We start from the raw sequence: 13,133 nt of genomic DNA on the forward strand, positions 1-13,133 counted from the left end.
CTGAGACCTTGAAGTAGTGGTTCCCCTTGCTCTGCAAGGGCCGTGGCTTTTTGTGGAGCGATGGGTAACAATGCTTCGTGGGTGACTGTTAATGTGTGCAGAGGGTCCCTGGTTCGTGCCCGGGTATGGGCGAGGGGACGGTCTAAAGTTATACTGTTACACTACTTCTGAACATTTTTTCAACGGTACAGTTAGAACCAAGTGAACTATAAATGATTGGATTTGTTATTCTCTTATTCTCATATTGTTTTATAATTAAGATAGAACAAGTTGTTCGGGTACATTCTGAAGTCTTCATAGCACCACCGTAAGTGTAAATATCCATGTAGTGCTTGTGGTATTGTCTGGCTGGAATTGCAACAGGATACTTCATGAAAATATTGTTCACATTTTGATGCTATTAATAGTATTTTATATTGTTGTTTAAACTAATAATTAGAACAGATGTTTATTCTGTACTTTTCATCAAACATTAATTCAAATATAAGTAACATGACAATTGTTGTATTCATGCATCTGTCTGAACATTTACCCAAAGCACAATAAAATTAATTAATAAATAGTAAAAATCATTGTTTATTTGTGAGTAAATATTTTTAGCATTAACAATTCAAAGCGTTAAAGTTATTTTGATAATCTCATAGCAAGAATTATAATGTTTTATAACAAAGTAGTGTATCCGATATTTGTTTTTGTGTTTTGTTAGGGTTTTAAGTTTTACATATTGAAATCAGAATTTTCATTATTCATTTAGTTCATTCAGCACCATTTACATATGAGGAACTGTAAAGCCTAATTTTCTGGTCATTTGTCGATGATGAACAGGAGATGGTGTCAAGAAATGTTCTGTGTGTGTGTGTGTGTGTGTATGTGTGTGAGAGCTTGCACGCTCAAGCATGTGTTTGTGAATCGGGCAGTTACAAACGCCGGGGTCATACGTGTTGACAATGTTAATTCTTCTCCGCAGGGTTTCTTCAAGCGCACGGTTCAGAATAACAAACGGTACACATGCATAGAGAACCAGACATGTGCCATCGACAAGACACAAAGAAAACGCTGCCCTTATTGCCGCTTTCAGAAGTGCCTCACTGTTGGCATGAAGCTGGAAGGTAAGGACACCTCTTATTAATGAGGTTATAAGACAACAAGAAGGTCCTAGTATAGGACAACTATGTTATGGTCGGGGTTTGACTTAATGTTGGTGCATGACAGTCCTGGGTTCAAATGGTATTCTTTTTCTCTTTCAAAAATGGGTTTTGGACTTTTGGGACTACTCTATTGGTTCCATTGTGCACTGCGAGTTCAGTCACACCCAGCTAAAGTTGTTGAAAGTAAATTAAATATATTTTAGCCCAGAGACTGGTGCATACAGTACACAGGGGTCAGTAGATTCTCCCATAACAAATCAGATCAAACGAGTCGGGAATATGTGACCGACCGCCTCGATTCGGTCTTATGTAGCAACACTTGAAAAAAATTCAGAGCTCCAAAATTGTATGTCATATACAGCATTTGAGGAACAATGCGAAAGTAATTATAATTTAAAGTTGTAGCCCCACTTTTGGAATGTTTTGGTACACCTACTGGAGAGCTCTTCTTTGTCTACACCCATTCAGCATCGTTCACACCCTCTTAAGCTTTAGCCCCGCCCATTCAGCATCGTTCACACCCTCTTAAGCTTTAGCCCCGCCCGTCTCTTTAAGGATTCACATTTGAGGCCATATGCTAAACAGAGTGAGTAAAGATTTTTAAAACTGAAAGTGGTAAAACTAGTAGCCTACTATAAGTCTATATCCTAATGTGACTTTGGTGCAGGTCATGTTGTTCTTCACATTACCGTCTCCGATAAACACTATCAAATAATAATAATAATAATAATAATCAACGTTTATTTTGTCAGATGTCAATGGTACAGTGAAAGGGTTACTGTATTTGCATAGTAGCAAAACTCAATATAAAAAAAAGAACAAAACTTATCAATGCCAGTAGAGAAATAACAAAATAATATACAGTATGTACAAGAACAATATCAATAACAATAGCAGTGATACTGGTGGTAGATGTTCTATGAATTATATGCATACAATCAAGGGAAAGTGGATGAGCAACAGGATATTTTTTATTTAGTAGCTGCAACGTATGGTATGTGTGTGTGTGTGTATATGTGTATATGTGTGTGTGTGTGTGTGTGTGTGTGTGTGTATATATATATATGTGTGTGCGTGTGCGTGTGTCTGTCTGTCTGTCTGTCTGTCTGTCTGTCTGTCTGTGTTTGTGGGTTAGGAGAAAGTCATACGAATGTGCACAGAGGCACTGCAGATAGTCTGAATGACTGGGAACTCGCCCCACCATGATGAACTGGTCCATCCACGCAAGGGAATGTATAGTCAGAGCATGTATAGAGCATGTTTCTGTCCTGCCCTTGACTTTGGTGCAGGGTATATCATGTCCATGCCCTCTTTGTGACAAAACTCCCTGATCTTCTCAAAAAGATAAGTTTGTCTAGCTGTGTCCAGTCCAGGTGGTTCTTGTACAGGCAAGACCATCTATGGGAGGAAGGACGTCAGCGTTGCGTAGCAGCAGCTGAAACCTGGTCCCGACTGAGTCTGAATGCTCTTTGGTGACAACAACACCAGGCTCAAGAGCATCGAAGACATTTCAACCTTGCATAGCATTAATTCACCTCCCAAGTTTAGATAAGAAGAATAGCCTCATACAATGTAATGAAAATGATATTCACCTGAAGTGTGGGTACTGCTGGATCTGTGGCAGAGGCCTGAAGTACGGAGTCAGGTGTTGTTTGCCTGTCATAGCGTTCCACCAGCATCGTATCATCCTCCAGTCTCCTTCTATGACTGGTGGAGGAGAGTCAGGTGTGTTCTACTGCTGCTGAAAATACACATTCCAGAGTCAAATATTTTAGCATTATTATACAATAGATGGCCGTAATCACCGTCAAACACACCTGGCTAACTTGATGGGTCATGTAATCATCTGGCGAAGTGGAGTCTTTTGTTTAGACATGTAGCTAGCTAGCTAAACAATTAAATATAATCCCAACCCATAGTACAAGCAATACAAACAGATTCTCATAGCCATCTAAAGCTAACTAACTAGGTTCAATGTAAGTTAGATACTATAGCTAATATTAGGCTATAACTAGCATTAGAAATGGCTTTCTGAGATAATATTACTACACAGATCATACTAGTAACGTTAGCAAGCTTGCTTAACTCTTTTGTTTAGACATGTAGCTAGCTAGCTAGATAAAGAATGAACCATAATCCCAATCTATAGAGTACTAGCAATACACCCGATTGTCATAGCTAGCTAAAGCTAACCAAATAGGTTTAATGTTAGCTAGTTAGCTAGCTACTATTAAGCTATAGCTAGCAATGCAAATGGATTTCTTAGATAATATTGCTACACAGAAAATGGAAGAATGCTTCATGGTAGACTGCAACCCATTTCATTAAATAATTACGTCCTGTGTCATTTCCATTTAGTTTGTACGTCTTGTTTGGCCCGTTGTGTCAATGCACTGTGGTTCACACTGACCGTGTACAATGCCATAAGAATCATCAGATATTTCTCCCTCTCTATCACGGATGCCATGGTTGCCCTTGGTTTGAAGATGTAATCCGGAGACAGGTGTTTTATACAACAGCCTTCTGTGTTCTCTTTTCAACTCCCTCTGAATTTGCAATCAAACGCCAGAATTGTATACATCTCCTTATCATACTCTGCTTCCACCGGGCATTCCACTGCTTTTAAAACTACGTCAACTTCTTCCATGACCACAGCACTGTTGATTGACGATTCTTCCCAATCACTGTAATCCGAAGACTCTACAATGTCTGGTTCAATTAAAATGTTTTGAGCGAAATCAAGGATTTTGTCATCATATGATAAATGTTCAGAGTCCAGAAAGTAGTCCATCACAACTTTTTTTTCCACTGACCTTTGACCTTAGCGCCTGATGTAATTGAGAGCAGTAGCAACACATTTGCAGTTTTCCATGGCTAACGTTATATCTTTAAAAAAAAACATGTAGTAGAAAGGATTATCTACACATAATGAGCAGCTAATTTTAAAGACAGAAGATGCTACATGGCAGACCAATCCTAAACTCATCTCTCGGCATGTCCAACCAATCATGGCTAAGCGGGAAGGTTCCTGACTTTTTCCGTGTCTAAACCAATTAGGCTAAAAATTGAACAACTGTATTTGTATTTACAGATGGTATACAAGTTTGTTATTAAGGCACATGAAAGTTCACATGTTCCAAAAGGTATTTCTGACTAAAAAAACGAATTTTGATTAAAAAAAATGAAACGTACAAATGCCTTTCGTGTGAAGTAGTGACGTGCGACATGCGCCTAGTTTCCTGAAACGAGTCACACATAGCTTGGGCACCAACATAAAGGTAAAGATGTGGAAATTGTCCGGGTCATTATCTTTTGTGTTTTGTAAGAGTTACTTGTAACGCAACGGCCCTATTAAAAAAAAACTGTTATCTTGGAGTTTTGGGGCAAAGGAAAAACAAACACGTTTGAATTGGTATCAATTCTGGTTTTTAAATGTTTCTAAAGGCTTCTACTGTTGTAGTATAGACTAAATTGTGTTAGAAGTTTTTCTAAACCACAGACAGAGGATCAGGTTCTCCTACTCCCTTTACCAGTTTAGAATTAGGGGGATGGACAGGTTAGGATTAGGGGGATGGACAGGTTAGGATTAGGGGGATGGACAGGTAAGGATTAGGGTGATGGACAGGTTAGGATTAGGGGGATGGACAGGTTAGGATTAGGGGGAGGGACAGGTTAGGATTAGGGGGAGGGACAGGTTAGGATTAGGGGGATGGACAGGTTAGGATTAGGGGGATGGACAGGTTAGGGTTAAGGGGATGGACAGGTTAGGATTAGGGGGAGGGACAGGTTAGGGTTAAGGGGATGGACAGGTTAGGACAGGTTAGGATTAGGGGGAGGGACAGGTTAGGATTAGGGGGATGGACAGGTTAGGATTTAGGATTAGGGAGGGACAGGTTAGGATTAGGGGGAGGACAGGTTAGGATTAGGGGGAGTGACAGGTTAGGATTTAGGATTAGGGGGATGGACAGGTTAGGATTAGGGGGAGGGACAGGTTAGGATTAGGGGGATGGACAGGTTAGGATTAGGGGGAGTGACAGGTTAAAGATTAGGGGGATGGACAAATGCTGTATCTGACCCTGTATCAGTGATTAGGGCCAAATCACACCTAAAATAGCACTTATTTTTTTGTGTGTGTGTGTGTATTTTTCCTCTTAACCCACAGGAGTGTGGTTTTAATTACTATTAATTGTGAATGGCCAGAGGGCAGAATCTCTTCGCCTGTCATTTTACAGCTTTACTACGGCGTGATGTGTTTTCATATGCCAGCAGCTGGGCGGAGGGGCCCTGCAGCACTCTGTCTACTCCAGCCCAGGGACAGAGCCAGGCAGGCAGGCAGGCAGACAGACAGACAGACAGACAGACAGACAGACAGACAGACAGGCAGACAGACAAACAGACAGACAGACAGACAGACAGACAGACAGACAGACAGACAGGCAGGCAGGCAGGCAGGCAGGCAGGCAGGCAGGCAGGCAGGCAGGCAGGCAGGCAGGCAGACAGCCAGGGAGACAGACAGGGAGACAGACAGACAGACAGACAGACAGACAGACAGGGAGACAGACAGACAGCCAGGCAGACAGCCAGACAGCCAGACAGGAAGGCAGGCAGGCAGACAGCCAGGGAGGCAGGCAGGCAGACAGGCAGACAGCCAGGGAGGCAGGGTGAAGTGTTGCCACATCCTGTAAAGATCACCGAGGTAGAATCCTGCTCTCCCAGACACAGCTTTCCAGTAAAACACATACATATATTATAGATGTATTCACACGGTTCAATTCAGTCCTTCATTTTGGGATTTAAAAAAGTATTAAAATGCAGTTGTCTATTTTTAATTGTTTAATATTGACTCACTTTGAAAACAACCCATGTGGCATCGATATGAGTCAGAAACTATTGTTCTAGTGTCAGAATTCAGTCTAAATAGGATCATTTTGGTCATAAAGTCTCGTCTAAAAACGGAGTTTGAAACATCTGTGCATCACAACGGTTAAATGAAGGTTGGGTTTTCATTTGACGATGTCCATTTGCCCACTAGCATGGGATGGAACAGCTCCAGTGATTGCCCTCTATCCAATAGTATAGACAGTGAGACAGACCTGGCCAGCATCTCTGACTTTGTTTCCACAAGACAACACATCACACATTTTTTTTAACATGAGAAATACTACATCAAACACCTTAGTTAGATAGTCAAATTACACAACTGAAACATCCTCGGCAAATACCTCAAAATTAATTACAGATTTTTTGAGTTAACTTAAATTCATTTTGGGGATTTTGAGGAAGTGAAATAGGCTTCACCAAGTCGACATCCAGTACAATGTTTGACAGCCAGTGATATCGGCCTTATGAGGTCAGCTTCATGAGGTCAGCTTTATGAGATCAGCATTGTGAGGTCAGCTTTATGACGCCATCATTGTGAGTTCGCCATTATGAGGTCAGCTTTACGAGTTCAGCATTGTGAAGTCAGCTTCATGGGGTCAGCTTCATGAGGTCAGCATTATGATGTCAGCTTTATGAGGTCAGCTTTATGAGGTCAGCTTTATGAGGTCATCCTTATGAGGTCAGCTTTATGAGGTCATCATTATGACGGACAGTATCATGAGTTTGACATTCAGTTACACACACACACACACACACACACACACACACACACACACACACACACACACACACACACACACACACACACACACACACACACACACACACACAGAGAGAGATTGGGGCGGCAGGTAGCCTAGTGTTTAGAGGGTTGGGCCAGTAACCAAAATATTGATAGATTGAATCCCTGAGCCGACAAGGTACAAATCTGTCTTTCTGCCCCTGAACAGGCAGTTAACCCACTGTTCCTAGGCCGTCATTGTAAATAAGAATTTGTTCTTTAACTGACTTGCCTAGTTAAATAAAGGGGGGAAAAAATCTATCATGGAGGGAAAGGAGTTTCAAGTATTTTGCCGCCCTAGTATTTTATTTTGCTCTGTATCGATGCCCTGACAGATGGTTTACCTTTGGCCTAAATGCCCTGTCGTGTCTATGGCATCATTAAAAGTGAAGACTGATATTTTATCAAATCAATTAATTAACTCGGAAGTCGGGGCACCGCGGAAAATCTTCAGATTACAAAGTTATCATTTTCCTAATATAACTCTTCAGATATTTGAATACCTCACGTCAGTCTCTTTCCAAACGTTGTAAATTGTTGGTTATCTGGACGAACCCAGCTTTTACTATGAATCATCCATACACCATTTGGCTTAATCATTTATTTACTAACTAACTAAATAATCACAGAAATGCGTAAACAAACAAACAGTAGATATATGTTACTAACAAGGATAGGAAACATTCCCTAGTGGGCTAAGCCGATATGACGGCTTGGTGGACAAAGGGAAGGGGGTGTGGACTGGGAAGGGGGTGTGGACAAAGGGAAGGGGGTGTGGACTGGGAAGGGGGTGTGGACAAAGGGAAGTGGGTGTGGACTGGGAAGGGGGTGTGGACAAAGGGCAGTGGTGTGGACTGAGAAAGAGTGGGAAAGACAAAAGGGGTCACTACACACAATTGATAATTATATTAATTGAAATGCTAATCCTTTGCACATGAACGCTCACTCATTTGGGAATAATTGCAATCAATATATTTTTACACCCATGTGTCGTTGTGATCTTCTCTGTTGGAATCGTCAGTCTGTCTGCTGGAGAGTCAGTTCATTTGACTCTCTCTCTCTCTCTCTCTTTTTCTGTTTCTTTCGTGGCTAGAAGGGATACTTCACAGTACCATTCAGAAATGTTCTCATAGGTTAGATGTTTCGGCGGTTGTCGGTATTCTCCTCCCAGTTTTACATCATTTTTAGCTGCAGACTAGTAATTAGTATCTAAGATTTGCTCTTCTTATTTGCTCGGGGGAGGCAGTTAGCCTAGTGGTTAGAGTGTTGAACTAGTAACTGCAAGGTTGCAACAGTAGAACCTGGTAAACTGTCTGTTCCAGTTACCAACAGTAGAACCTGGTAAACTGTCCCAGTCCTATACTCCAGTCCCAGTCCTATACCCCAGTCCCAGTCCTATACCCCAGTCCCAGTCCCAGTCCTATACCCCAGTCCCAGTCCTATACCCCAGCCCCAGTCCAAGTCCTATACCACAGCCCCAGTCCCAGTCCTATACCCCAGCCCCAGTCCTATACCCCAGCCCCAGTCCTATACCCCAGTCCCAGTCCTATACCCCAGTCCCAGTCCCAGTTCTATACCCCAGTCCTATACCCCAGTCCCAGTCCTATACCCCAACCCCAGTCCTATACCCCAGTCCTATACCCCAGTCCCAGTCCTATACTCCTGTCCCAGTCCTATACTCCAGTCCCAGTCCCAGTCCTATACCCCAGCCCCAGTCCTATACCCCAGTGCCAGTCCTATACCCCAGTCCCAGTCCTATACCCCAGTCCAAGTCCTATACTCCAGTCCCAGTCCCAGTCCCAGTCCTATACCCCAGTCCCAGTCCTATACCCCAGTCCTATACCCCAGTCCCAGTCCTATACTCCAGTCCCAGTCCTCTACCCCAGTCCAAGTCCTATACCCCAGTCCCAGTCCTATACCCCAGCCCCAGTCCTATACCCCAGTCCCAGTCCTATACCCCAGTCCTATACCCCAGCCCCAGTCCTATACCCCAGTCCCAGTCCTATACCCCAGTCCTATACCCCAGTCCCAGTCCTATACCCCAGCCCCAGTCTTATACTCCAGCCCCAGTCCCAGTCCTATATCCCAGTCCTATACCCCAGTCCCAGTCCTATACCCCAGTCCCAGTCCTATACTCCAGTCCCAGTCCTATACTCCAGTCCCAGTCCTATACCCCAGTCCCAGTCCTATACCCCAGCCCCAGTCGCTGTCCTATACCCCAGCCCCAGTCCTATACCCTAGTCCTATACACCAGTCCCAGTCCTATACCCCAGTCCTATACCCCAGTGCAATACCCCAGTCCCAGTCCTATACTCCAGTCCCAGTCCCAGTCCTATACTCCAGTCCCAGTCCCAGTCCTATACTCCTGTCCCAGTCCTATACTCCAGTCCCAGTCCTATACCCCAGCCCCAGTCCTATACCCCAGTCCCAGTCCTAAACCCCAGCCCCAGTCCTATACCCCAGTCCCAGTCCTATACCCCAGCCTAAGTCCCATTCCTATACCCCAGTCCCAGTCCTATACTCCAGCCCCAGTCCCAGTCCTATACCCCAGTCATATACCACATTCCTATACCCCAGCCCCAGTCCCAGTCCTATACTCCAGCCCCAGTCCCAGTCCTATACACCAGTCCCAGTCCTATACCCCAGCCCCAGTCCTATACCCCAGTCCCAGTCCTATACCCCAGTCCTATACCCCAGTCCCAGTCCTATACCCCACTCCCAGTCCTATACCCCAGTCCCAGTCCTATACCCAAGTCCCAGTCCTATACCCCAGTCCTATACCCCAGCCCCAGTCCCAGTCCTATACTCCAGCCCCAGTCCCAGTCCTATACACCAGTCCCAGTCCTATACCCCAGCCCCAGTCCTATACCCCAGTCCCAGTCCTATACCCCAGTCCCAGTCCTATACCCCAGTCCTATACCCCAGTCCCAGTCCTATACCCCAGTGCCAGTCCTATACCCCAGTCCTATACCCCAGTCCCAGTCCTATACCCCAGTCCCAGTCCTATACCCCATTCCTATACCCCAGTCCCAGTCCTATACTCCAGTCCCAGTCCCAGTCCCAGTCCTATACCCCAGTCCCAGTCCTATACTCCAGTCCCAGTCCTATACCCCAGTCCCAGTCCTATACCCCAGTCCCGGTCCTATACCCCAGTCTCAATCCCAGTCCTATACCCCAGCCCCAGTCCTATACCCCAGTCCCAGTCCTATACCCCTTTCCTATACCCCAGTCCCAGTCCTATACCCCAGCCCCCCAGCCCCAGTCTTATACTCCAGCCCCAGTCCCCCAGTCCTATACCCCAGTCCCAGTCCTATACCCCAGTCCCACTCCTATACTCCAGTCCCAGTCCTATACTCCAGTCCCAGTCCTATACCCCAGTCCCAGTCCTATACCCCAGCCCCAGTCCCAGTCCTATACCCCAGCCCCAGTCCTATACCCCAGTCCTATACACCAGTCCCTGTCCTATACCCCAGTCCTATACCCCAGTCCTATACCCCAGTCCCAGTCCTATACCCCAGTGCTATACCCCAGTCCCAGTCCTATACTCCAGTCCCAGTCCCAGTCCTATACCCCAGTCCCAGTCCTATACTCCAGTCCCAGTCCCAGTCCCAGTCCTATACCCCAGTCCCAGTCCTATACTCCAGTCCCAGTCCTATACCCCAGTCCCAGTCCTATACCCCAGTCCCGGTCCTATACCCCAGTCTCAATCCCAGTCCTATACCCCAGCCCCAGTCCTATACCCCAGTCCCAGTCCTATACCCCTTTCCTATACCCCAGTCCCAGTCCTATACTCCAGTCCCAGTCCTATACCCCAGCCCCAGTCTTATACTCCAGTCCCAGTCCTATATCCCAGTCCTATACCCCAGTCCCAGTCCTATACCCCAGTCCCACTCCTATACTCCAGTCCCAGTCCTATACTCCAGTCCCAGTCCTATACCCCAGTCCCAGTCCTATACCCCAGCCCCAGTCCCAGTCCTATACCCCAGCCCCAGTCCTATACCCCAGTCCTATACACCAGTCCCTGTCCTATACCCCAGTCCTATACCCCAGTCCTATACCCCAGTCCCAGTCCTATACCCCAGTGCTATACCCCAGTCCCAGTCCTATACTCCAGTCCCAGTCCCAGTCCTATACTCCTGTCCCAGTCCTATACTCCAGTCCCAGTCCCAGTCCCAGTCCTATACCCCAGCCCCAGTCCCAGTCCTATACCCCAGTCCCAGTCCTATACTCCAGTCCCAGTCCCAGTCCTATACTCCAGCCCCAGTCCCAGTCCTATACACCAGTCCCAGTCCTATACCCCAGCCCCAGTCCTATACCCCAGTCCCAGTCCCAGTCCTATACCCCAGTCCCAGTCCTATACCCCAGTCCTATACCCCAGTCCCAGTCCTATACCCCAGTCCCAGTCCTATACCCCAGTCCTATACCCTAGTCCCAGTCCTATACCCCAGTCCCAGTCCCAGTCCTATACCCCAGTCCCAGTCCTATACTCCAGTCCCAGTCCTAGTCCTATACCCCAGTCCCAGTCCTATACTCCAGTCCCAGTCCTATACCCCAGTCCCAGTCCTATACCCCAGTGTGTCGGTGTGTAGGTGTGTCTGTGTGTAGCTGTGTCTGTGTGTAGGTGTGTCACTGTGTATGTGTGTCTGTGTGTAGCTGTGTGTAGATGTGTCTGTGTGTCCGTTTGTCTGTGTGTCTTTGTGTTGGTGTGTCGGTATGTAGGTGTGTGTGTGTCTGTGCATCTGTGTGTCTGTGCGTCAGTGTGTAGGGGTGTAGGTGTCTGTGTGTCTGTGTTGGTGTGTCGGTATGTAGGTGTGTAGGTGTCTGTGTGTCTGTGCTTCTGTGTGTCTGTGCGTCAGTGTGTAGGGGTGTAGGTGTATGTGTGTCTGTGTATTGGTGTATCAGTATGTAGGTGTGTAGGTGTCTGTGTGTCTGTGTGTCAGTGTGTCTGTGTGTAGGGGTGTAGGTGTCTGTGTGTCAGTGTGTCAGTGTGTAGGGGTGTAGGTGTATGTGTGTCTGTGTGTCAGTGTGTCTGTGTGTAGGGGTGTAGGTGTCTGTGTGTCAGTGTGTCTGTGTGTAGGGGTGTAGGTGTCTGTGTGTCAGTGTTTCTGTGCATCAGTGTGTAGGGGTGTCGGTGTGTCTGTGTGGCTGTGTGTCTGTGTGTCTGTGTGTGTGTGTGTGTGTGTGTGTGTGTGCGTGTGTGCGTGCGTGCGTGCATGTGTGTGTGTGTAAGTGTTTGTGTATGTATGTGTGTTTGTGTGCGTGCGTTCATGCATGTGTGTGTGTGTGTGTGTGTATGTGTCTGTGTGTGTTTGTGTGTATGTGTATGTGTATGTGTGTGTGTGTGTGTGTCTGTGTGTCAGTGTGTATGTTTGTGTGTGGTGGCTTACAGGGACGTGTGTGTGTGTTTCTGTTTGTGTAAGTTTTTGTACTCGTCTTCTGTTTGTCATTGTGTCTGTTGTTTAGGTTTCTGTGTGTCAGTGTGTAGCTGTGTCTGTGTGTCAGTGTGTAGGTGTGTCTGTGTGTAGGTGTGTCTGTGTGTAGCTGTGTCTGTGTGTAGGTGTGTCTGTGTGTATGTCTGTCTGTGTGTAGCTATGTCTGTGTTTCTGTGTGTAGCTGTGTCTGTGTGTAGGTGTGTCTGTGTGTAGCTGTGTCTGTGTGTAGGTGTGTCTGTGTGTAGCTGTGTCTGTGTGTCTGTGTGTCTGTGTGTCAACGTATAGGTCTCAGTGTGTCAGTGTGTCTGTGTGTAGCTGTGTCTGTGTGTAGGTGTGTCTGTGTGTAGGTGTGTCTGTGTGTCTGTATGTCTGTGTGTAGGTGTCTGTGTGTCTGTGTTTCTGTGTGTCTGTGTGTCAGTGTGTCGTGAGTAGGTGTGTCTGTGTGTCTGTGTGTCTGTTTCTGTGCGTCTGTGTGTCTGTGCATCAGTGTGTAGGGGTGTAGGTGTTTGTGTGTCAGTGTGTAGGGGTGTCTGTGTGTCTGTGTGTAGGTGTCTGTGTGTCTGTGTGTCTGTGTGTCAGTGTGTCAGTGTGTAGGTATCTGTGTGTAGGTGTGTCTGTGTGTAGCAGTGTCTGTATGTAGCTGGGTCTGTGTTTAGCTGTGTCTGTGTGTAGGTGTGTCTGTGTGTCTGTGTGTCTGTGTGTAGGTGTGTCAGTGTGTCTGTGTCTAAGTGTCTGTTTGTATGTGTGTCTGTGTGTAGGTGTCAGTGTGTAGGTGTGTCTGTGTGTCTGTGTCTATGTGTCTGTGTCTAAGCGTCTGTGTGTCTGTGTGTCTGTGTGTAGGTGTCTGTCTGTCTGTGTGTAGATGTGTCTGTGTATAGGTGTGTCAGTGTC

The 13,133-nt window shown here is 46.2% G+C and overlaps 1 protein-coding gene across 1 annotated transcript in view; it reads left to right on the forward strand.

Moving 5' to 3' along the window:
• The window catches only part of LOC139417233 (nuclear receptor subfamily 5 group A member 2-like), a 129,759-nt gene that overhangs the window by 13,856 nt on the left and 102,770 nt on the right, over window positions 1-13,133 (forward strand). Inside the window, exon 4 of the mRNA XM_071166518.1 lies at window positions 968-1,109. Within this exon, the coding sequence (XP_071022619.1) occupies window positions 968-1,109 (142 nt within the window). The remainder of the gene's footprint in view (window positions 1-967; window positions 1,110-13,133) is intronic.

Source organism: Oncorhynchus clarkii, chromosome 1 (assembly GCF_045791955.1).
Source record: "Oncorhynchus clarkii lewisi isolate Uvic-CL-2024 chromosome 1, UVic_Ocla_1.0, whole genome shotgun sequence".
Taxonomy (NCBI): Eukaryota; Metazoa; Chordata; class Actinopteri; order Salmoniformes; family Salmonidae; genus Oncorhynchus; species Oncorhynchus clarkii.